Below are 26,398 nucleotides of genomic sequence, written 5' to 3'. Positions count from 1 at the left end.
ACATTGAAGCTAATGGCAATTATTGGATGGGTAACATAGTATTACAACTATAAAAGACAGCAGCACCTCTTGGAGAGAGATAAGAATCATCCATCAAGACCCTCTGTCTCCCACTGAACAGAATAGCACTTGGCCAGTGATTTGATTTGGGTGAATCAGCAAGCTGAATGTGAGGTATCAAACTGCTTATAGCTTATTATGATTTGCTATATTTGTATACAACACATGCACATTAGCAAGGATTTCCCATGTCCTTCCTTCTTGATCCCATCAAAAGCAGCAATGAATCATCTTTCCATTCAGTCTGCCCAGGAACCCAGCTTGATGCTCAGCCTAGCTCCTTCCCACAAAAAAAATGGGCAAATACCTGGAGAGTTATCATCATCTGCCATCTGAAAAAAAAATACTCCTATAGCTCCTTCTCTCCTGAATTTTCTGATTATAGAGCTTATGTCTCAGTGATTCTCAGTCACGTTATCATTCAGGTACTGATATCCTTGAATGATGAAGGCTGTCTATTCAATTAGTACAAGTACTTTAAAATGACTTCATATTTACTGCAAAATATTTAATTTACAAATGAACTTGGATACTATGCTAATACTAGTGTTATTAATTCAATTTTATTATTTTTCATTTTGATTAATGAGAGTTATCTTTAAGAAAAAAAAATGAAACATTAATCATAATGAGTTACATTGGGTAAACTTTGATCTGGTAGCTTGCTCATGAACAAACAGAATGGAAAACCCAAGCTGTGAAAGGACCCCCAAAAGATCAGAACCTGAGTTAGTACCATGATCTTTCAAGAAAATAAGAGTTTTTCTTGGTAGTGTAAAAATTTAGCTATTTTCAGCTACAGATACTACCTCTAGAAGGTCATTCATTTCAATTCAGATCAGTTCAAAAAAGAGGCAAAAGGGTGTTCCCAGATAAGGGGTAATATAATAACTTCCATCCAGTATAATTTTTGTGAGTGTAATTTCCATTTCCCACATTGCAAACAATGTATTATGTTTTCTTTCATTAACAGACACAGCACAGAGTTCAAGAAACACTAATGCCCAAGGAATTCATTGGCAGATAACAGTTGGGATTAACTGACAAGCAGTCTGAATGTGAACCTTGTTCTGCTGTTATCCTGCAACACAGGATTTCATTCACCAGGGCTGCTATTTTAGTTTCTTTCACAAGCATCAAATCCACAGAGTTAAATTAAGGTTTCAGGTCATATATAAGTTATATATAAATAAACGAAGTACTCATAGTTCCTTAAAAATACAATACTGAGTGTCAAACTGTTGATTAGAATCAAGAAGTTACCTTCTAATGGTAAATCTAACTTCTAATTGCTAACTGATGAATGAGATGTACCAACACAAAAAGCAAAAGTGGAATGTGTTATACAAGTCTAGCTACTGTGAAAAATAATATACTTTTTAGCTTCCCTTGCATTAATGGTTATTGGTGAATTCTATACCACAGATATTCCTATTCCAATAGTTTATAACTAAGTCTACAGAATTATTCTGCAATAACATGCCTAAACAATTTATCTCTTCATGACATTTCAAATCATTATCCTAGGAAAAGTGACATACTGAAATCTCAGAGGTCAGAAATAATTGGAATGTTTTACCCATTTTATGGGGAACATATACAGGATGACATTCAAACACAATCAACAATAGGGAAACGTTATTGTAAAATGAAAATATCAATCTTGTTAAAACCTTTAATTTAATAGACACTTTAAAACATTAATATAAGGGACTAACTTTGGCTGATCAAACTGTATTACCCCAATGACATTCAGCTAATACACAGACTGTGTATTCACTAGATATAGGATAAAAAATAAATGAAATTTCAATTAAATAAGATGAAACATTATAATTCTGTTTATAATCACAAAAAGAAAAACTTTATTTCTTATTATTTATTTTATATGTAGAAATTTCAGTTTGCCATTCTAAACTGAGAGACAGCAGAATCTAATGTCATATACTAAACTGGCCTCTGGGAACTAGTCATTACTAATGTTAGCCTCAGAATGACCATAGTTAAACCACAACTTTGCTTTGCAGTTTTATTAATAGATGTCTTGATAATTTAATATTTAATAAGAGTAGCAAATGGCAAAGATTGTTATTGCTGAAATTCCCAATAGCAAATAAAATCTGTCCTATGTGTCACAAACTCAGGTTGAAGAAAGGTTTGTTCACAAACAGCAGGTGAAGAAAGAAATGTGGCATTCTAAAAAAGACAACAGAACTTCAAGTTCTACAATTAATGTGACAAACATTATTTTAATATAATCATATATAATCTATTGTTTATTTACATAACACCAAAAAGCCACAACTAAAATATATATTTCCTACACACTGTGATCACTGACATCTCTGGTAACAGGACTGCAGCACTGAGCATAATTCAGACATAAATATATTCAGATATTCCTTACATCCTTACTACTTTGCCTCAGTCTTTAATAGTCAGACCAGTTATCCTCAGGGTACTCAGCCCCCTGAGCTGGAAGACAGGGATGGCGAGCAGGATAAGTTAATGACCTGCTACGCCACCTGGACGCTCACAAGTCTATGGGGCCGGATGGGATCCACCCGAGGGTGCTGAGGGAGCTGGCGGAGGAGCTTGACAAGCCACTCTCCATCATTTACCAGCAGTCCTGGTTAACAGGGGAGGTCCCGGACGACTGGAGGCTTGCCAATGTGACGCCCATCTACAAGAAGGGCCGGAAGGAGGATCCGGGGAACTACAGGCCTGTCAGCCTGACCTCGGTCCCAGGGAAGATTATGGAGCGGTTCATCTTGAGGGCGCTCACAAGCCATGTGCAGGACAACCAGGGGATCAGGCCCAGCCAGCACGGGTTCATGGAAGGCAGGTCCTGCTTGACCAACCTGATCTCCTTCTATGACCAGGTGACCCGCCTAGTGGATGAGGGAAAGGCTGTGGATGTGGTCTACCTGGACTTCAGTAAAGCCTTTGACACGGTCTCCCACAGCATTAGAATCATAGAATCATCTAAGATCATTGAGTCCAACCGTCAACCCAACACCACCATACCCACTACACCATGTCTCTAAGCGCCTCATCTACACGTCTCTTAAATACTTCCAGGGATGGTAACTCTACCACTTCCCTGGGCAGCCTGTTCCAAGGCCTGACCACTCTTTCAGTAAAGAAATTTCTCCTAATGTCCAGTCTAAACCTCCCTTAACGCAACTTGAGGCCATTTCCCCTCGTCCTATCGCTAGTACCTTGGGAGAAGAGACCAACACCCACCTCGCTACAGCCTCCTTTCAGGTAGTTGTAGAGTGCGATGAGGTCTCCCCTCAGCCTCCTCTTCTCCAGGCTAAACAGTCCCAGTTCCCTCAGCCGCTCCTCATAAGACTTGTGCTCCAGGCCCTTCACCAGCTTCGTTGCCCTCCTCTGGACACGCTCCAGCACCTCCATGTCCTTCTTGTAGTGAGGGGCCCAGAACTGAACACAGTATTCGAGGTGCGGCCTCACCAGTGCCGAGTACAGGGGCACAATCACCTCCCTACTCTTGCTGGCCACACTATTTCCGATACAGGCCAGGATGCCTTCTCCTAGAGAAGCTGGCGGCTCATGGCTTAGACAGGTGTACTCTTCACTGGGTAAAAAAGTGGCTGGACGGCCGAGCCCAGAGTGTTGTGGTGAACGGAGTTAAATCTTGTTGGCGGCCGGTCACAAGTGGTGTTCCCCAAGGCTCAGTTTTGGGGCCGGTCTTGTTCAATATCTTTATCAATGATGTGGATGAGGGGATCGAGTGCTCCCTCAGTAAGTTTGCAGATGACACCAAGCTGGGCGGGAGTGTTGATCTGCTCGAGGGTAGGAAGGCTCTGCAGAGGGACCTGGACAGGCTGGATCGATGGGCCGAGGCCAACTGTATGAGGTTTAACTAGGCCAAGCGCCGAGTCCTGCACTTCGGCCACAACAACCCCAGGCAACGCTACAGGCTTGGGGAAGAGTGGCTGGAAAGCTGCCCAGAGGAAAAGGACCTGGGGGTGCTGGTTGACAGCCAGCTGAACATGAGTTGGCAGTGTGCTCAGGTGGCCAAGAAGGCCAACGGCATCCTGGCCTGTATCAGAAATAGTGTGGCCAGCAGGAGTAGGGAAACTGAGTAGGGGAACTTACATTATAGTATATTTAGAATTCAATTATCTAGTTTATTTTACTGAGTTTAGAGTATACAACATTTGCAATATTGAATTTAATGGGTTTGGATACTTACATTTCCTATTTTTTTCTCCTTAGTACTTTCAGATCAGAATTACACAAGCACATTAAAAAAAAAAAACAATTGTGTTGCTAAAATAACATTTCAGACAGTCAGAACTACCGATTCTGAACTGATTCAACTTTAACTGTAAATGGATTACTCTAGGATCAAACCACATTTACCAATGTGATAGTGGAGATGATTGTAAGTTGCAGAAAAAAAACCTTCAAAAATATTTATCTCCAGCTGTCCATTCTTAGTCTGATCTCTGTAATTACCTCACTTTTTTTTTTAAATTAAGTTAAAACAGTAAAAGAATTAGTCAACTTTATACCTCTAATATATGTGAGCTCGGTAAAAAATCCCGAATCTAATTGTCAACAACCTATTTATGTGAATTTCATTTTTGAAAAGCATAAGAAGATATTGTATTTTATTGTTAACAAAAGATTTAGAAAATAAAAAGATATTACAGTTAAGATAAGAAGCACTACAGCTATACTCTCCTCCTACCTGCTTCTTATTGCAACATAAGGCAGAGCAAACCCAGACTCCAAATTTTTAGTGTGTCTCCAATGTAATACTGTTTCTGTGCCATGCTCTGTAATTCTCAATACTACTTCTGATTTGTTTACCAGGGTGCTAATTAAAGGCTCATGTAATGGTGTTATTTTGTGATGTAAACATCTACACAGAAACGGAGAATGCAAGCTAAACTAGCTTTTTCATTGTATTATATGCCCCATTACCAGCTATCAGATGGTAATGTTTTTCAGATTTCAAACTTTGTCCAAACTGCAGGACTGCAGCCAATTTTGCAATATACTTCTTCAGTGGACTGCCATATTTCAAACTCGGGAATATTATTTGTACAGACGAGTTGCAAAGTTGAACACTTAAAAGTTAGGAAATCATGAATTAGCACTATTAGTGCAAAAATACAGCTGTACCTTCACGCTCTGTACAGAATTGGTTTTTAAACTTAGCAATATCCATATCAATGGTGAGCCTCATTACACTCTAATGTGCAATTCATGCAGTAATAGAAGGAACAAAGTATTCTCCTTCATCTAAATTTCTCTCAACCAAAGACTCCCAAGATTAGGGAGGACTGAAGAAGAGTGGAATTAGAGTTGTGACTGCACATACAACCCAACAGAGCAGCCAGAAGTAAAGAAATAATTTCTCTCCTTTGAGTCCTTGTCTGTAAGTACAGTCAGACTGCAAGTGTTTCCCAGTTGTACTCTACAACACAGTACCTAAAGGAAAGTTCACAAATTCCCTATCTGATAAAGACTAAAGGATGATCTTTCCAAAGACTAAACAACTCCTACAAGCCTTAGGAAAAATATAATTCTCAGTGGAAGCGTGACCGGAGCTTCAAGTGGCAATTCCACAGATATCAAGTAGCCAGGTGATGAGTATTCATAGTATGATGAGTATTCAACTGTTAGGAATAAACTGAAATTAGACACACTGAAGGTCCCAAAAAGAAAACCAAGTGGGACAAACTAGATTGAGGAGTTCCTTGATCCTTGGTCCTGCCTTATCAGTGAAGGGATCTGGGGGGGGGAAGTGTGCATCAGTGCTTCTGACCATGGCCTCAAGAATGCATTTGATATTGATCAAAGAGCTAGCCTCTGTTACAGTAGAATTTTAGACACTTCTGTTCATCTTTGAGGAAAAAAGATTTGTGTCCAGGAAGACACAATTCTGAAAGATTTAGATTAAAACTTCCTCTTGAACTTGCACTTCCCTGCCTTTTGATGAAAAAAATATGGATAATGCCATCTGTGATTATCTGAATATGCTGTCTCAAGATGAACAGAAGGAAGACATGAGAAGCTTGCCCAGCAGCTCTGAGCTGTCAGAACTCTGAGCTCTGTGACTTGCACATGTTACTAGGTGACTCAGCTCTCTGAGCCACAAGAGCAGTATCGGAGATGATTGCCATTCTGGACAGGGTTATGAAAATGAAAGGACATTCCTATGCAAATACAATACAGAATTAGCCACCAGTGCAGGGATATGGGGCAGAAACCTACATAAGCATTGTGTAGCAGACTTTCAGTAATTAGACCAAGAAAAAAGTCTGAAGCCCTCTCATCCAAAAGTTTTCCACGGGAAGTCATGTAGATATATGCGGCCAGATGCTCCAAAAGGGACAGATTCTTTTTTTTTTTTTTAAACTTAAGACCAAAACTATTTTGTATACATAATGAGTTTTGTTAGTGTGATGGGTTTACCTGGCAAGGTTTTAGTAGCGGGGTGTGTGTGTGCTGCAGGGGTGGCTTCTGTGAGAAGAGACCAGGGACTGGCCCCATGTCAGACACAGCCAGTTCCAGCCAGCTCCAATATGGACCTGCCGCTGGCCAAAGCTGATCCAATCAACAACACTAGTGGCACCTCTGTGATAACATATTTTTAAAAGGGTAAAAAAACCCTGCACAGCAGCTGTGAAAGAGAGGAGTGAGAAAAAAATGAGAGAAACAATCCTGCAAACACCAAGGTCAGTGAAGAAGGAGGGGTAGGAGGAGCTCCAGTCACCAGAGCAGAGATTCCGCTGCAGCCCATGGTGAAGACCATGGTGACACAGGTTGTCCCTCTGCAGCCCATGGAGGACCATGTCAGAGCAGATATCCACCCTGCAGCCCATGGAGGAGCCCACGCAGGAGCAGGTTTTCTGGCAGGAAATGCAGCCCATGGGGGACCCATGCAGGAGCAGCCTTATCCTGAGGGACTGTACCCTGTGGAAAGGACCTATGCTGGAGTAGTTCTTGAAGAACTGCAGCCCGTGGGAAGGACCCATGTTGGAGAAGTTCATGAAGGACTGTATCCCGTGGGAGGGACCCCATGCTGGAGTAGGGGAAAAGAGGAAGGAGTGGCAGAGACGAAGTGTTATGAATTGACCGCAACCCCCATTCCCCATCCCCCTGCACTACTCAGGGTGGGAGGAGGTAGAACAGTCAGGAGTGAAGTTGAGCCTAGGAAGAAGGGAGGGGTGGGGGGGGAAGGTGTTTTAGTTTTGCTTTTGTTTCTCGCTATCCTACTCTATTTTTAACTGGCAATAAATGAAATTAATCTTCCTCAGCTCAAGTCTGTTTTGCCTGTGCCAATAATTGGTAAATGATCTCCCTGTCCTTATCTTGACCCACGAGCTTTTTCATCTTATTTTCCACCAGAAGATTAAAATGACTAATGAATGACTAGGAATTATACAACTCAGTAGTTTAAATGTTGAGGAAGTAAGCAAACCGGAACTGTATTAACAGAAGAACAACTTTTTCAATGTTATTTACATAAATGAAAGACACAGTAAATATAAGGAGAGCTCATGAAGGGAAGAGAAACCAAATGAAATGTTATTTTGTTGAGCTGATCCCTGAGCAGTACAGCAAAAGTTTATCAACAGCATCATTTCAAATCACCTGTTTAAAATCAATAATTTCCAGTAAGATATTCTAAGTACATCTATTTTTAAAACCTGAAACCTGGTCTATGATACTCCAGTCTATTGCTATATGGCAAACAGAATGAAATGGAACAGTGTTCACCTGCCTCTCTCTCTTCCTAGATGACAATAGTCGAAGAGCACCATTATTATAGGGTTGGAATTACCACACTTCAAAGTGCACACAAAAAAAAATTTACTAATTTTATACTAAAAATAATTTTCTGGAGCATTGCAAAGCACTGACATATTCACATTGTCTAACTCTGTTTAAAATAAATGTTAAGGTCCATAATGTAGTTTTAATAGCCACTGATGAATTAAGGTTCTTGTTCAGAAAGACTACCTCAATAGCATTGCTCCCTTGGAGCACAGAAACAGGTTGAAGACTCCAAATGCCTTGGTACAGCATTAGCAGAGCATCAGCACACACTGCAGCCTTTAGATGGGTGCAGTGTTCCTTTGTTGCACTAGAAGCAGAGTGACAAGTGGTGTGGAGAGGGGAGCAGCACCATTGTTTGGCAACAGTCAATGCTTCCTTGTTTTGCTTAGCAACAACTAGGAGTCCCAAGAGCTGCTCTCCAAATCTTTTTTTTTTTTGAAAGAGTTAGCAGAGAGATCCTCAGCCACCCACAACAGGGCTAGGAGAAGGAGGGCTTCTGCAGCCTTCCTGTATACTTGCTGCAAGTCTGTGTCATTTCTCCACGTAAATGTAATGTATTTGTAATAGTTCTTCCATTAATAGTTGTTATGATTAATAGACCAAATAGAAAATAATCAACAACCTGTGTAAAAACTGCAATCTTATAACTGCATGGTATCTTTATAATCTAATAAAGTCAGAGGAAATCCTGTTTTAGTGAAAAAAAAGTTATTAGGTAAGAGGTGATATAGAAGTTTTCATAAAGGATATGCATAGTAAGAAATCAAAGCTCAATACATGGTACTGCAATGTGGCAATCAAATTCAACATTTGACTAAAAATTATTTTATAGATATGAGAGTGAATAAGTTTGGGGGGCTTTTTTTTTAAAACAACAACATTCCTATATTAAGTGGCCAACAGAAAGTAACAGTTCTTTCATTAAAGTTCACATTTGCAGTTTTGACTTTAAACAGAATGGAAATTTTTTTTAATGTTCATATTGTAAAAAACATTATGCTTTGAAACATTGTTTTATATAAAACAGAGACATCATCTTATGAATAATTAAAATTTAAGCCTTATTTATTACATTTATGTGCTGTTTCAACCACACCACTGACAATAATTCTCTGAAAGAATTATTGGCTGAAGCATGATCAACTATTATTGTTAACCACCAACAGTATAGAATGTTTTGATTCAGTAATAAATGTTTAAATGTTTTCTAGCTATGAAAAAAGGAACTTTGCATGATCATTTAATTTTTTACATGCGTTGCTGAATGAATCGTAAAAAGCTAATTAATAATGACAATAACTGTACACAGAAGTATACAGACAGAAAAGACTAATAAATTTTCTGAGGATCTGCAACTTAAGTTTGTATAATACTTCTCCAAAGAAAAAAAAAAAGCATAAATTTAATCATAAATTTAATATTTCTTCCACTACTGCTTTCTTTTATAAAGTCCTTAATATTCCTTCAGGAAATTTTATGAATTATGGGAGTGGATATCATCTTTTAATGATATTAATTAATGCTTGCACAATAAACCTTAATGAATTTATGTAGTTAATAGAAAGGCAAACTCATTCCATGGAAATGTAGTCTGTCTTCATAGTCATCACCAGCACAGAAAATTACAAATTACAGAAACTATAATAAAGATCTTGGGTATTGCAATGCCAACTTTTAAGCACTTTCTGCCCCAGGAGGAAATGTAGTATTCAAAGAAACATGTTGTGCTTGAGGACAATAAGGTACTTCAGACCAGAACTAAACCAACCATTCTACTAGGAACTGAATTGCTTGGAGCCAGCCAAAATGAGGCACTAGGCACAGACATATATTTAGCTCCTATCCTCTACAACATTTAGGTACAGAAATCAAGCAGGGAAGTTCCTCCATCTCCTTAGGAAGGAGACCTGCTCAACTTTGAACTTCAAACCATCACCTCCTATTTCCCAAGAGAGTTAGATCCCTACCAATATACTAAACCGAACAGGATCTACACTAAACTGAATAGGAACACATTCTTCGTGTAGTAACTGAACCACTAACCCAGGGAGAAATAAAAGATTCAGAGTAAGTAAAAAAGAAGCAGTAGTAATTTGAATAAATATATGGAAGAACTGGACCACAGAACTAGATCATCTCACTATTGAATGTCTTCTTTAATTCAAGATATGAGAGACTTCCAGAACATTAACTCTAGTGACTGAAATGAAAGCTTGAGTAAGGAATATACCTTGATTGCTGTTTGCACCCATCTTCTCACATGCATGGTGTGTATAAGGAAAATAAGTGATTTGAATCTGATACCAACTTTATGCTTGTGCTAGTTTTAGCTGGGATAGAGTTAATTTTCTTCATAGTAGCTAGTATGGGGCTATGTTTTGGATTTGTGCTGGAAACAGTGTTGATAATACAGGGATATGTTCGTTACTGCTGAGCAGTGCTTACACAGAGTCAAGGCCTTTTCTGCTTCTCACACCACCCCACCAGCAAGTAGGCTGGGGGTGCACAAGAAGTTGGGAGGGGACACAGCCGGGACAGCTGACCCCAACTGACCAAAGGGATATTTCATACCATATGATGTCATGCTCAGCATACAAAGCTGGGGGAAGAAGAAGGAAGGGTGGGACGTTCGGATTTATGGCGTTTTGTCTTCCCAAGTAATGATTATACGTGATGGAGCCCTGCTTTCCTGGAGATGGCTGAACACCTGCCTGCCGATGGGAAGTAGCGAATGAATTCCTTGTTTTGCTTTGCTCGTGTGCGCAGCTTTTGCTTTCCCTATTAAACCATCTTTATCTCTGTCGTGGTTTAATCTGGCAGGCAGCCAAATACCACGCAGCTGCTCACTCACTCCCCCCACCCCCCCAGTGGGACGGGGAGAGAATCGGAAGGGTAAGAGTGAGAAAAACTCGTGGGTTGAGATAAAGACAGTTTAATAGAACAGAAAAGGGAGAAGAATAATAATAAATAATGATAGAATATACAAAATGAGTGATGCACAATGCAATTGCTCACCACCCGCGCTGACCGATAACCAAGTAGCAATCGGTACTTCCTGGATCACGCCTACCCCTCATATACTGAGCATGACGTCACATGGTATGGAATACCCCATTAGCCAGCTGGGCTGGCTGTCCTGATTATGTTCTCTCCCATCTTGTGTACCTAGCTCAGTCAGTAGGCATGGGAGCTGTCCTTGGACCAGGAGGGCACTTAGCAACAACTGAAAACATCAGTGTGTTATCAACATTCTTCTCATAATAAATCCAAAACACAGCCCTAGGAAGAAATTTAACCCTATCCCAGCCGAAACCGGGACAATCTCAACCCACGAGTTTTCTCATTTTTACCCTTCTGATTCTCTCCCCCATCCCACCAGGGGGAGTGAGTGAGTGGCTGTGTGGTGCTTAGTTGCCGGCTGGGGTTAAACCATGACAATGCTATATCTGGCACATGCATAGTTGAAGGCTATTGCTGATAACTTCAGAGAAAACCTGCACTGGTAATGTTTATTAATTGATTACTTTTAAGATTCAAACTTTTATTATAGCATACTCCTAATAATTCATCTTGAATTTTTTTTACATTATTTTAATGCACAAAGTAATTAACAGAAAAAAGAAAAATATTTCTGCTAATTTCAATTAGAATCATAGATGTTTTAGTTGTAGATACAGCTGGAACAAAATTTTCATACAGAAATAATATTTTCAAAACCTAATTGTCCCTTTGATTTTAAGAGGTTTTACTGACTATCAAATGATACAAAAAGAGAAAAAAACAAAAGATAACTGCTTCTATCAATATTAAAATATTTTATCCAATAAAAATTTGAATTATTTTCATTAAGAGAAGATGGTTGGTAAGGAGAGGGGAAAATAAAACAAACAACAAATATATTCAAATTCTCTGAATCACATACCTGCATCTTTTCTCCTGTATTGTCACAGGGTTGGTTTGGAAACTAAAAATAAATTATGGACAAATACATTCAACATATGCAATCAAATACTAGAAAAGAAGATCAGTCATAAACGCTTATTGAACCAACTGAGATTATCACATGTCTATGCTAATCTTGTTGTACTGGGTCTGGTTGGGATAGAGCTAACTTTCTTCATAGTAGCCTGCATGTTGCTGTGTTTTAGATTTGTGGCTAAAAACAGTGTTGATACACCAGAGTTTGGCTATTGCTGAACAGTGCTTGCACAGTGTCAAGGCCTTCTCTCTTTCTCACTCTGCCCCCTCAGGGAGTAGGCTGGGGTGAGCAAGAGATTGGGAGGGGACACAACCAGGACAGCTGACCCAAACTGACCAAAGAGATATTCCATACTATATAACGTCATGTTCAGCAATAAAAGCTGGGGGGGGGGAGTTTTTCCAAGGTAGCTGTTCCTTGGATATTGACTGGGCATCGGTCTGCTGGTGAGAGGTGGTGAATGACTGCCTTTGCATGACTGGCTTTTTTCTCTTTTTTCCTTTACTTATTAAACTGTCTTTATCTCAACCCATGAGTTTTTCTTGCTTTTGCCCTTCTGATTCTCTCCCCCATCCTGCTATGAGGGAGTGACCGAGTGACCGGGTGAGGGCTTAGCTGCTGGCAGGGCTTGAGAGGTTAGAGATAAAGACAAATTTGATCAGCGTGCACTAGACTGAATTTATAGTTGTTAGACCTGTTTATCTGTTACTTGCTGTTGCTGTTTGCAGTGTTGACTTGTTTGTTCATGACACTGGTTTATTTGTTCCTTCACCTGCTCCATGGTGTGCTCCTGCTCTTGCTGTGCATCAAAATCCAGGGCTTGTTAATGGCTGCTTTCGGCTTTTGCTGTTTATCACTTTGTTTTGCTTTGCCTGGGAGAGCTATGATAAAAGCACCTCCCCCTTCTTCTCCGGCGTGGATGTTTCCTGCCTTGTTACAATGGTCTTCAATTTCTTGAACATCCCAGAATGCTCGTATTGGTGTGTGTCATGAATCTGATTTCGGCTTTTCCTAAGGTTAACCAACTAGTTGGGAATGCCACACAGGGATGTGCCCTGAGGTAGTCTGATCATGGGTGGCAAGGTGCGTGGGAGAATTTGAGCAGTGCCTAGACCAGTTTTCACCTCCAATGGTGTGGGACTTCACTCCCCAACAGGCATGGAATCCTGTTGAAGTGGCAGAACACTTGAAGAAAGGATGCCTTGCCTATACCAAAGAGATACAACTTTTTGCACTGTGCTGGGGCCAGGCCTATGCCTACCAAGCCCGTGTCTGTGTGGGCGAGAGGGTCTTTGGATCTGAGGCCTTACAAACAGAATCTGTGGCTAAGCCAGAGACCCAACCATCAACTATAACTGTTGCTCCTATATTCAAGAAGAAACAATGGAAGTGGAAGTCAACTTGGTTAGTTGGAAGAAGCTCCTCCTGAGAGGGAAGAGGAGGAAGAATCAGAAGAGGCAGCCTGTTCTGCAGCAGAACAGCCGCAAGAACAAGAGAGGAAAGAGACAGAAATCATAATCGAGTCAGAAACCACCTGGTCCCTATCCCTGAGTGAGCTGCGAAATATATGGAAAGATTACAGCCATCATCCAGGCCAGAAAATTATCACCTGGTTGCTCCGATGCTTGGTTATTGGGGCCAACAGTCAGGAATTAGAGAGTAATGAAGCCTGGCAGCTGGGATCCCTCACTAGGCACTCGGGAATCGACAAAGGAATCGGAAGAGGGGCAACAATCCACAGCCTCTGAAGGTGGCTCCTGTCAAGCATGAAGGCAAGGTATCCCGTCAAGGAAGATCTTGTAAACTACCAAGGCAAGTACTCTATCACAGAGGAAGGTGTCCAGTATCTGAGGGAATTAGCAGTGGTGGAGGTGATCTACAGCAACCTGGATAACAACCAGGCCTCCAAAGATCGAGATGATGTCCAGTGCATGCGGTCCATGTGGCGGAAGGTGTATGGAATGTACCAATGTCATATGCTAGCACCCTAGCAATAATGGACAGATTGAGGCACCAAATGTGGATAGACTGGCCTGCCAGCTCCAGCAATTCAAAGAGAATCTCTCTTCCTCCCCAACCCTACAGGTCTATGTCTCAACTATCTCGACTGTCCCAACAGGTTTTCCTCCTCACCCATACAGGCCAGCATCTCAGCTATCTAGTGTTGCATGGAGTCTGTCTTTCCCTGATCAAAGGAAAGGGAACCATGAGCCCACACCGTGTGCCACCCTGTGGTTTTATCTGCATGACCACAGGGAGAACATGAAGTGAGACGGTGCACCTACCTCAAACCTAGAAGCTCCTATACATGCAGTGTGAGGAAAATTAGTGGGCAAAAAGGGTCCATTGGTGAAAATAACCCATGATTTGAGTTGTACAATGCCATAGTTGTATGATGACATAGTTGTATGTCAGAAGTACTACAGCAGGAGCCATCAGAACCAACAGAGGATGAACCTCGTAAGGAACCAAGCAAGTGCAGCAGTGATGCAACCCGAGCTGGTTTCAGCTCCCAACAATCCAACACAACACACCATCTTTCCTGTCCTGAATGACCATCGCAACAGATGTAGCCCAAGTCATGGACTAAATGAACTGAATGGATATTTGAATGGGGATGGCCCTATAGACTAAGGGAATGATATCTGTGCATATGTCAAAGGACAGGGAAGGGCGTGGTGGTGGTTGATGAGAATGTATCAAATACCGTAGGACCTGAACATGATGCAAATGGTATGGAATAAGGGGTGGAGATTGTACTGGGTGTGGCTGGGATGGAGTTAATTTTCTTCATAACAGTCTGTATGTTGCCATGTTTTAGATTTGTGGCTAAAAACAGTGTTGATAACACACCAATGTTTTAGCTATTTCTGAACAGTGCTTGCACAGTGTCAAGGCCTTCTCTCTTTCTCACTCTGTCCCCTCAGGGAGTAGGCTGGGGTGGGCAAGAAATTGGGAGGGGACGCAACCGGGACAGCTGACCTGAACTGACCAAAGAGATATCCCATACCATATAACGTCATGTTCAGCAATAAAACTGGAGGGGTGGTGGTGGAAGGGAAGACTTTTTCTAAAGTAGCTGTTGCTTGGAGACTGGCTGGGCATCGGTCTTCTGGTGGGAGGTGGTGAGTGATTGCCTTGATTTTTTCCCTTCACTTATTAAACTGTCTTTATTGACCCATGAGATTATCACTGATAATGATAACTGAGATTATCATCACATCTCTATGATAATTTTGTCTTTCTAATTAAGAGAAAAAAATGGAAACATCTAAACAATAGCATGTTTTAAAAATGAAAAGCAAGAAACAATTTCTCAAACTCTAATTAAATGGAGATGAAATAACTGCATACTTTTGTATATCTTCAACCACTCCTTTTATTTCTTCTAATAACATCTATTCATGCAGCTTTCCTTTTTTAAGCCCACTGATTTCTGCTCTTTAATCAGCACAGAGAGTAAAAAACTAGTGATTTCTGGAATCTAGATGAGATGAAAATGCAGATCAAAGAATCATTCATGTGCATTAAGCATTCAAAGCCTGACAAATTTAAACTTTATATCTGCACCTACTAAAACACCATAGCACACATGAAACTAGAAAACAGAGAGCAGATTAGTTGTTACACTGCCTCAACTGCTGAAAAACTAAGCAAAAGCATGACTGAATTGGCAATTTAAAAAAGCCAGTTCAAATTTAAATATAACTCACAAACAGAGAAGGACTGGTGGGAGATGTGGTGATCGGAGGCCGTCTTGGGCTTAGCGACCATGAAATGATAGAATTCTCGATACTTGGTGGAGTAAGGAGGGGGGCCAGCAAAACCGCTACCATGGACTTCCGGAGGGCGGACTTTGGCCTGCTCAGGACACTGGTCGAGAGGGTCCCTTGGGAGACAGTCCTGAAGGGCAAAGGGGTCCAGGAAGGCTGGACGTTCTTCAAGAAGGAAGTCTTAAAGGCGCAGGAGCGGGCTGTCCCCATGTGCCCTAAGAAGAACGGGCGGGGAAGATGATGGGCCTGGCTGAACAGGGAGACCTGGCTGGGACTCAGGGAAAAAAGGAGAGTTTATCAGTTGTGGAAGAAGGGGCAGGCAACTCAAGAAGAGTACAGGGATCGCGTTAGGTCGTGCAGAGAGGAAATTAGAAAGGCAAAAGCCCAGCTAGAACTCAACCTGGCCACTGTCATGAGAGACAACAAAAAATGCTTTTACAAGTATATTAATGACAAAAGGAGAGCCAAGGAGAATCTCCATCCTCTATTGGATGCGGGGGGGAACGTTGCCACCAAGGACGAGGATAAGGCTGAGGTATTCAGTGCCTTCTTTGCCTCAGTCTTTAATAGTCAGAGCAGTTATCCTCAGGGTACTCAGCCCCCTGAGCTGGAAGACAGGGATGGCGAGCAGGATAAACCCCCCATAATCCAAGAGGATGAAGTTAATGACCTGCTACGCCACCTGGACGCTCACAAGTCTATGGGGCCGGATGGGATCCACCCGAGGGTGCTGAGGGAGCTGGCGGAGGAGCTTGCCGAGCCACTCTCCATCATTTACCAGCAGTCCTGGTTAACAGGGGAGGTCCCGGACGACTGGAGGCTTGCCAATGTGACGCCCATCTACAAGAAGGGCCGGAAGGAGGATCCGGGGAACTACAGGCCTGTCAGCCTGACCTCGGTGCCGGGGAAGATCATGGAGCGGTTTGTTTTGAGGGTGCTCACAAGGCATGTGCGGGACAACCAGGGGATCAGGCCCAGCCAGCACGGGTTTGTGGAAGGCAGGTCCTGCTTGACCAACCTGATCTCCTTCTGTGACCAGGTGACCCGCCTAGTGGATGAGGGAAAGGCAGTGGATGTGGTCTACCTGGACTTCAGTAAAGCCTTTGACACTGTCTCCCACGGCATTCTCCTAGAGAAGCTGGCGGCTCACGGCCTAGACAGGTACACTCTTCGCTGGGTAAAAAACTGGCTGGACGGCTGGGCCCAGAGAGTTGTGGTGAATGGAGTTAAATTCAGTTGGTGACTGGTCACGAGCGGTGTTCCCCAGGGCTCGGTACTGGGGCCAGTCCTGTTCAATATCTTTATCAATGATCTGGACGAGGGGATCGAGTGCTCCCTCAGTAAGTTTGCAGACGACACCAAGTTGGGCGGGAGTGTTGATCTGCTGGAGGGTAGGAACGCTCTGCAGAGGGACCTGGAAAGGCTGGATCGATGGGCTGAGGCCAACTGTATGAGGTTCAACAAGGCCAAGTGCCGGGTCCTGCACTTTGGCCGCAACAACCCCATGCAACGCTACAGGCTTGGGAAAGAGTGTCTGGAAAGCTGCCCAGAGGAAAAGGACCTGGGGGTGCTGGTTGACAGCCGGCTGAACATGAGTCGGCAGTGTGCCCAGGTGGCCAAGAAGGCCAATGGCATCCTGGCCTGTATCAGAAATAGTGTGGCCAGCAGGAGTAGGGAGGTGATGGTGCCCCTGTACTCGGCACTGGTGAGGCCGCACCTCGAATACTGTGTTCCGTTTTGGGCCCCTCACTACAAGAAGGACATGGAGGTGCTGGAGCGTGTCCAGAGGAGGGCAACGAAGCTGGTGAAGGGCCTGGAGCACAAGCCTTATGAGGAGCGGCTGAGGGAACTGGGGTTGTTTAGTCTGGAGAAGAGGAGGCTGAGGGGAGACCTCATCGCGCTCTACAACTACCTGAAAGGAGGTTGTAGTGAGGTGGGTGTTGGTCTCTTCTCCCAAGTAACTAGCGATAGGACGAGAGGAAATGGCCTCAAGTTGTGTCAAGGGAGGTTTAGACTGGACATTAGGAAAAATTTCTTTACTGAAAGAGTGGTCAGGCCTTGGAACAGGCTGCCCAGGGAAGTGGTTGAGTCACCATCCCTGGAAGTATTTAAAAGACGTGTAGATGAGGTGCTTAGGGACGTGGTTTAGCAGGCATGGTGGTGTTGGGTTGATGGTTGGACTCGATGATCTTAGAGGTCTTTTCCAACCTTAATGATTCTATGATTCTATGATTCTATAACTTTAAAATATAAAAACTAAGTATAGCCAGTGCACTATAACTAAAAAGTGGCATTAAAATAATTTTAATAAGCTGCTGAGCAGTCTTTAGTTTCACATTAACAGCAAATCAAATGCACATGCTACTATAAGTCACCTAAATTACTAAAAAAAAAACAAAAACCCCAACAAAAAAACCCTACACAAGGGTTCCAAACAGATCTTTAAAACAACAAATAGGAGTACTGCATAGCATAGTAGCAAAACAATTTCTTTTTTATTGCAACCTACACAATAGAAACCATTTCTAATTAAGTATTATTTAAGATCCTTTTTTCTTGGCCAAAATAGTAATCAAAGCCTTTTGACTTTTAATAAAAAAAAAATAAAATCTGCTGCTTAGTCTATTTTGTCTCTATTTAATTTTCTTACCTTTTTTATTTTAGAGAAAAGAACTACTTTTAGTTGATTAATTTTCTGACAAACAAGTGTTTCTTGTTCTTTTAAAATGTTTTTTTTCTGTTTTTCATAATGCTAAATCTTCTTCCTACTATAAATTAAGTTGTTCCATTCTAATCTACATGTTGTCAACATTGCATCATTGTTTTACCTGACCCATAAAGGAGGGAACAAGGGCTCCCATATTCCTTGTACACACCATACAGTCACACAGTTGCACCTTCGGTGCTCAAGTAAGGAGGGGATGAAACTCTAATGGGGTTGAGTCCTGTACACCTAAGAGCTTTCTTACAAAGCACTAGAAAGTTTGACTTTTCCCTGGTAGCCTGTCACTCTCTCATTTAATATATGTGCAGCATAGCACCAGAGTGCTGCACCCAGTAGTGTGCAATAGGTTCAAAGTACCCAGCAAGTAATAAAAATTCTGTGCTTCTGTGGCAGACATATCCAAGGTTTCTAGACAACAGGATCTCCAACCATTCGCCAGGGTGCCCAGAAATCCTGGGCAAATGCTCAAGCTCCTCAACATTTCAAACAGAGAACATACATACCTAGAAAATTTTTATGTATGCTAATCCTAATAAAATGCAATTTAGTCTTTGGTAAAACATATTTTAAAATTTCATGAGCTACTTTCCTAGAGTGAGTGTTTGCCAATTAACGTGTGTTAGTAACTCAAAAAAGCCCCAATAATTATGTCGTGCCTGTAGTATTACTACTAAAAATCACTAAACTTGGTTGTTTGTCATCCTGATTCAAATTTTTTCATTATATTTTCCTATCAAATTCAGAACAATTAGATCATAAATATAAGCATACACTATGCCCAACAATAGAAGTCTGAAAAATCTTAAAGATCCCAGAAAATAAGATTGTTAAAACAATACTGGAAATGCATATTTTGATTTATTAACCTGTGTGTTTCATAAAAGCAAGCAGTGTTCCTGAAGATATTATTTGACTACTTGGTTGTGTTTTGAAACTGCAACTTTCTTCAGGATATGTTTATTAAAAATTTTGTTTCTGCCTTTAAGGAAAGTGGCAGCTCTCTATGATAAACTTCTGTGATAATCTGTGATAATAATAAACAGTTTTTGTGATTCTGAAAGTTAAAAGGTAAACAGAAGGGAAAGACCTTTTCCCCCCATGTGTACCACAGTATGTGTAACCCAGGCTGTGTGCACTGGCAGTCTATGGTACTAAGAAAACAGAAAATTAGATTACAGTTCTATTTCCTGGCTTTAGACCCACATGACATATTTGCATTCAGCTTTCTAAACTTATCATAATGAAACCCTCATACGGTAAGACATTGCTACATACATGTTCTCTCTGAAATGTATTCTTTGAATCAGAAATTATCTTTTCAAATATACCTTAAAAACAAACAAACAACAACAAACAACCTTATGAAGACAGAAGTTAGGGGAAAATAGAAATTAAAAAGGATATTAACCATTATCATAAGTTGTTTTAGCATAATCACTATACAGTTCATCCACAAGCCATCATAGATATAATAAAGTTATTTGAAAGACAGCACTTGATGTAATGAGTAGTAATGTAAATGAGTCTTTAAAGTTTACTCTAAATAGCAGAAAAATATCTGTTCCTATTCAATGCTAACTGTCAGTGTCTCTCTCACAGGTATGTTGAGGCCATACTCTCCTCTAGAGTAACTAGAACAGTACTAATTAAGGCAGATGAGCAACAAAATGCTTTTTACAGAGTTTAAAGGGGAGGGGGAGGGGAAATAGCACTTCTCAAAAAATAATTGTTTCTAAAATTGTTTATATTTTGCAGGTGTCACATTACCATTTAATGAATAAATACAGTAATCATAATTACCAAGTAAGACATTACACAATACACTTCCAATAAAGTTTAGTTGTTTAGTTATTTAGTTATTTCTTTTCCCCTTGATTTTATTTTCTAAGAACACATGAGATCTAAATAGGCCCTTCTCATCAAACATTGATCCAACAGTTAAAGAAATGAGTAAATACTACAACATTTATGAGGATAGCGAAAATCACTAATGCTATTAATTGCTTTGATTTGTATGCCATTATTTTCTTAACAAATAGAGTCAGGCTAAAATGCATTCTACCATGACAGAATGCTGGGACTTTAATTATATTTTTATATTTAATGTTTTAATATACAGAATTCCAGCTTCTCTCCCTTGATCATCTGAGATATCAGTGGATTTCCCTGAAACACACTGCAAACATACCTGAACTTCTGTATTGGCTATGCATGTATCTTAAAATTTCAGGGAGGACTTAAGATGCATACATTGCCATGATTCATTGCCACTAAAATTCATTGCCATTATTAAACACCACTATACATTTAACCTGCTAACAGTTCAAGTGATCAAAATTACAATACTGAAAATAAATATCTTCCTTACCTGTGTATACAGTTTTTAGATTCAAGATATGCCATACCAGAAGCAGCATCTAATGAAAATTTCACTAACTGTTTGGTTTTTAGCTCATCCTTCTTTTTTCTTAAAAAGGACAGGAAATCTCCTCCTAGAGAAACAGACAGATAGACAGACAATGAGACAAGAGAGAGAAATGTCAGTATTGTATCTATTATTAGGGACACAAGACCGAACAAAATGCAGCTATCGGCTATTCTCCTCAACCCATCAGTCTGAAGTTAGTTTAAGAAAAAGGAAGGAATGCATTATCACCAGATGTGGTTTCCCTAAGCTCCCTTAAATATTAAGTGCTTAAAAGTAAAAACTGCACAAAGCATGACAGAAGTTAAGCAAAACCTGTGTTTTTGTTATATAAAAAATCTTCACTAGTATACATTAAATACACATTTATATGAAAAGTATTGACAAAAACAACTGATAATTTGTGATAAATGTAGTTCTCTAGTTACAGAATGGTTGCTGGAAGGGTCTATTAAAATTGTGAATAAAGTAATTAGTTTCTACTTGTAGGTTTAGATACATTAAAGTAATTGATTTGTAGTGGTGTTTCTCAAACTCTACACTGAAGTCTTTGGAAAGGTTACAAAGTGTTTTACTACTTGGGCAATATTAACTGCCAATTTCATGCTGGCAATTAAAGGCAAACAATTATTACTGGGACTTCAGAGCCTTCTGCCTTGGAGGAACTAAGTTGCTACCATCTTGTCTGAGGAGGGGAAGGTGTCAGCAAAAAGGATTCCCAAAAGGGAATCTGCATTTGCAAAAGAGTTTCAGAAAAAGTGATTTAGGAGAAAGATAAACATGGGAGACATTATATAAACACTGCAATGCCAAAAAATCACAGTATAGCTTTCCATGTCACAATAATTACTTGCTAATTTATAGCCAGCCATTGCTCCAGTCTTTGTTTCTTTTCACTTAGCACTGAACTGACTACAGCAATTCTCTCTCACAAGTAATACTCTATGACACAATCTGAGAGGTTATAGACCCAGTCTGGTAACTGACAAAAAGCAGATATAGCTAGAGAGAAGGAAGAAGACCACTCCATTGAAATAGGTGTCATTTCTTCCACATGTAAACAGAACTATTCTGATTACAGCAGATAGTTAAAAATCATTTTTAAGCAATCCCTCCTACACACACACACAAGCAATATTACATTCAGAGCTGAGTAAAATTATTGTTTATATACTAAGCACTCATTGCTCAGTACATAGGAATCATCTTTTAATAAGTATGATTATACGTCTATATGAATGTGAAATTCTTCCAGTGTTGACAAATTGTGGCATTGCTTGTATGGGAACAGTAAATCAAGGCAGCTTACAAAAGAACTCTGTAAGGTCATCCTAAAAAACAACTAACCAGAATCAACCAGTTTTCAATATTGAAAATCACATCACATAAGTGTATTAATCATATGCTGGAGGATGCCTGAATTTTGGTCCCATGAGACAGGGACACATCAGGGCCCTGTCAGAACCAAGCTCCAGGCCACCAGAGCAACAACTGCCTTGCAAGCCTTGCCTTGCAAGGACTTTTAATTGAAAAATTGTATATAATCTTATAAATTCCTTTCTAATATGCTTAAGCAAGCAGATGAAGATCCTAATTTTCATCAGCTCATTTCTGAACAGGATGGAAAGGTTCTCATTTTCTTATATTACAGTGTCAAATTGGCAGAGTATGAGCCTGTAACTTCCCAATACAAACATACCATCAGAAGGTGATTTAGACTTGCTAATTTATCTTCAGTGCTTGACATGCACTGCATGAATTTCTAGATTTTTGAGCAAAAATAGCACAGTTACCTCAGTTGTATACAGTATATTTTATGTTTATCATCAAAACATAGTTCAGTGATTCTAATGTCTCAGAATCACAATAGGGAAAAAAGTCACCAATGACATGTTTTGTTAGTAGTTCTGTTTACTGGTATTTGTTACTGAATAAAGGTCATGAAAATGTCTTTTAGATACTCTGTTCAACCTTGATTTGAAAGCACTGTTAGTTACAGATGAAATAAAAAAAAGTGATTTCCATCGCATACTGTACAAAATATATTATGTCGTTTCAGGTTAAATCTGATTATCCTTGTCACTGTAACAAAAATATAAGCTTAACTGTCTGTCCTTTAACAAAATTACTCTTACTAGCAAATTCTGTCTTTTATAGTCTATTGTGGCCAATGTTTCATCTATTCATCTTCACACTAAGTTAAGAAGATTTCACTACAAGCCCTTCAGTATAGAACTCTAGCTAGATGATATCTTTACATGCTTCTTAAAACAAGTTTAACTATAAAAGCAGTAATTCACTATTTGCAGCATATAGTGTCAAAACATAATCTCAGATTTCATAGCTGTTAATAAAAATGAAATAAACAGACCAATTAGACTATGAAACAACTGAAACAAAACTAGATGATTTCATAATAGAAAGTAGTGCTTTCTCTTACATGTGGAATTTCCATTGTATTCTAAATTGCTACCTGTTATTCCAGTTAATGGCACACAACACTACTAGAAAATGAAACCTGCTCCAACAGCTATAACTGCTACAGAAATAATTAGACCATTATAGCATCACTACAAGCAGAAATCAACTAGCAGTTTGGGGTTTACAAAAGGATAAATAACAGGACTGGAGTGTCTGCCTAATACAATACGATTATTTTATTAAGTAGATAAAGTGTAGCACACAAGCAGGAAGCTCCATGAGAGCAGCCGGCTATAATTGGATTAATCCAAAAACAGCCTTTCATGTATTTCACTGTGAATGTGAAATATTTCTCTTTATATACAGAAATTTTAAGAGAGCAAAAATACCATGTCAGCATCTCCTTGTCATGCCCATACTTTACTAGCATAAAGTTTATGCTATACTTTATGTAATATTTTTTGGCAATATAACAGTTCACTTAATGTGGAAAGCAAAAAGAATCTACTGTTTTCCAAGAGCGAAAACCTTTCTATGATGTATGAGAACACAACAAAAAACAGGAAACAGCAATGAAATATGCTAAATCAGTTTACAAAATATTTAATTATGGTAATCTCTAACTTAAGGCATTTATGATCAACTGTAAATATGTACTTCAGTGTTCTCTTGAGCTGATGCCTAAAATGGTACCTATCCACTTGTTCTAGACAGTCTTGGCACTATTCTAATACCAGTATTTATACTGAACATAATTAAAATATAGTTATGAAATTATGATGGGAAATATATTTATATATTCATATATATAAAAAATAAAAAACTGGGAGAATTTCCTTTTTTAAATAATAACCATATTAAGCAGAAATTTGTTTAAAGAGTCCACTTCATTCCTCTTACAGATGGTAATCACCTGGACTCAGCATGCTTCTGGCAGTACCACTGAATGGTCACCTAACACAGACGAGCTCCATGATTCAATATTCATACCTGGTTTAGCTTTAATAATAATATTAAAATGATTTTTATATGCACTTCTAAGTATTTATAAATTTGAGGATTGTCCTAGTTTCGGCTGGGATAGGGTTAAATTTCTTCCTAGTGCTGTGTTTTGGATTTAGTATGAGGAGAATGTTGATAACACACTGATGTTTTCAGTTGTTGCTAAGTGCCCTCCTAGTCCAAGGACAGCTCCCATGCCTACTGACTGAGCTAGGTACACAAGATGGGAGGGAACATAATCAGGACAGCCAGCCCAGCTGGCCAATGGGGTATTCCATACCATGTGACGTCATGCTCAGTATATGAAGGGTAGGCGTGATCCAGGAAGTAGCGATCGCTACTTGGTTATCGGTCAGCGCGGGTGGTGAGCAATTGCATTGTGCATCACTCATTTTGTATATTCTATCATTATTTATTATTATTATTTTCCCTTTTCTGTTCTATTAAACTGTCTTTATCTCAACCCACAAGTTTTTCTCACTCCTACCCTTCCGATTCTCTCCCCGTCCCACTGGGGGGGCGGGGGGAGTGAGCGAGCGGCTGCGTGGTATTTGGCTGCCTGCCAGATTAAACCACGACAAGGATTCATACAGACTGTCTGAAGTCAAGAAATTCACATTTTCTTTATTGCCTTGTACCTTAGAACATTATGCATTATCAACAGAATACACCCAAACACAGCTACTTAAAACTATGAATTTTAAATATTAAAAATGCATCTGTAGCAATTCTAGAAAATACTTTTTAAAAAAAGTAAGCAGCTATTTGGCAAACGATAAAAATTTAAGGCTTTAGAAATGCTGAAGTTGTCACTTTCCTCAACATAGTTCATTTTCACTTTTCAAGTAATGGATCATTTGTGTGTAATGCAGTACTTTACCAATTTTTTTTTTTTAACATAAGTAAGCAGTAACAGAAACTGTAAATAAACCCCAATTTTTTCAGCTACCTACAGAGATAAATAATTGTATTACTGTTGCAAAACCCAGTTAAAATTTAACTTCTGCTAAGCAAACCAAATAAAAGTTGCTATAATCATGTAAAGTTTTGCAATAGTAATATTAACATTGGTATTAATGAAATATGAATGGAAATGCATACTTGTAAAAGCAAAAGATGGAAGAGATCAAGAGCTGAAAGAATGTCATGCACTGAGAGCCATGGACATGATTAGCAGCAATAAAACAGGTAAACACTGAGAAGATATTGCTTGCACCAGGACCACAGTGCAGATGACTTGTTAGCAGAAAACTTGTGATGAGACCACAACACAGATGACTCATCAGCACAAGATCTGCTCACCAATAAAATTGGATGACAACAAGGTTACAACACATTATATGTGCTGTTGCTCCTCTTGTTAACAGAAAGATGCACTGTAGCCATAATATATTCAAAATGAGGAAAATATTGACAGTGGTCAGCAAACTTGCCTAAGATTTAAGGTGGGTCAGATAAGCTAGAGTCTGAAGCCAATGATCCCACCACAGCAACTACTGACTCCCAAAGGGCATAAAGGCCTGTCCAAAAACCAGTCTGTCATCACTAGTTAAGAGGAACCCAGAAATCATAGCAAGAACTCAACAGCCAGCATCTTTTGTCCTCTGTGAATATGAGTGTGTAGATACAACTTATTTAAGAAATTAATTAAAATGAAAATCACCTTCCCCTTTCATGAAGTCTTCCACTGAGTTTTGTTACATTAATTCCTACAGTTGAACTATATTATTTTAAAAAAAATTAATAAAATCAATATCCTTGAAAGAGACTTTTGATAAGAAAGTAACAATGATCCATGTGAAACAGCACATACATGTAGAACAATTTTTTTTTTTAGTCTAAAGAAAAGCAATGAACATTTCTCTCTAAATGAAGACACATTAATATTTTTATTTAAAAGTTGTTTTTAGGCAAAGCAAAAAGTAATAATATGAAGGAATACCAATAAATAAAACTAAGGAAACAACACTGCATACAAAAGTTCTTGCAGCTATCACAATGCTTTGGCTAAATTTTTATGTTTGGTTGGTTTCATTCAAATTTCCAAAAGACTGTCTAGTTGTTTTGTCTGCTTGCTGATGGATGAAATATACATTTATTTTTGTACAGTCTTGATACAAAATATAGTTTCATTAAAGCCTAAAATATTTGAAAAGATAAAAATCAAATTCTATTCTCAAATATTACAATAA

General features: G+C 39.5%; 1 protein-coding gene across 2 annotated transcripts in view; it reads right to left on the bottom strand.

Moving 5' to 3' along the window:
• Nucleotides 1-26,398, bottom strand: part of LOC142074827 (tyrosine-protein kinase Fer-like) — a 285,525-nt gene that overhangs the window by 38,493 nt on the left and 220,634 nt on the right. For both annotated transcript variants that reach the window (XM_075135710.1, XM_075135709.1), the window contains one exon: nucleotides 20,727-20,850. In XM_075135710.1, coding sequence (XP_074991811.1) covers nucleotides 20,727-20,850 — 124 coding nt within the window. The remainder of the gene's footprint in view (nucleotides 1-20,726; nucleotides 20,851-26,398) is intronic.

The sequence above is a fragment of the Calonectris borealis genome, chromosome W (assembly GCF_964195595.1).
Source record: "Calonectris borealis chromosome W, bCalBor7.hap1.2, whole genome shotgun sequence".
Classification (NCBI taxonomy): domain Eukaryota; kingdom Metazoa; phylum Chordata; class Aves; order Procellariiformes; family Procellariidae; genus Calonectris; species Calonectris borealis.
The sequence above is the reverse complement of the archived record's forward strand: the minus strand, read 5'-3'. Positions and strand labels throughout refer to the sequence as shown.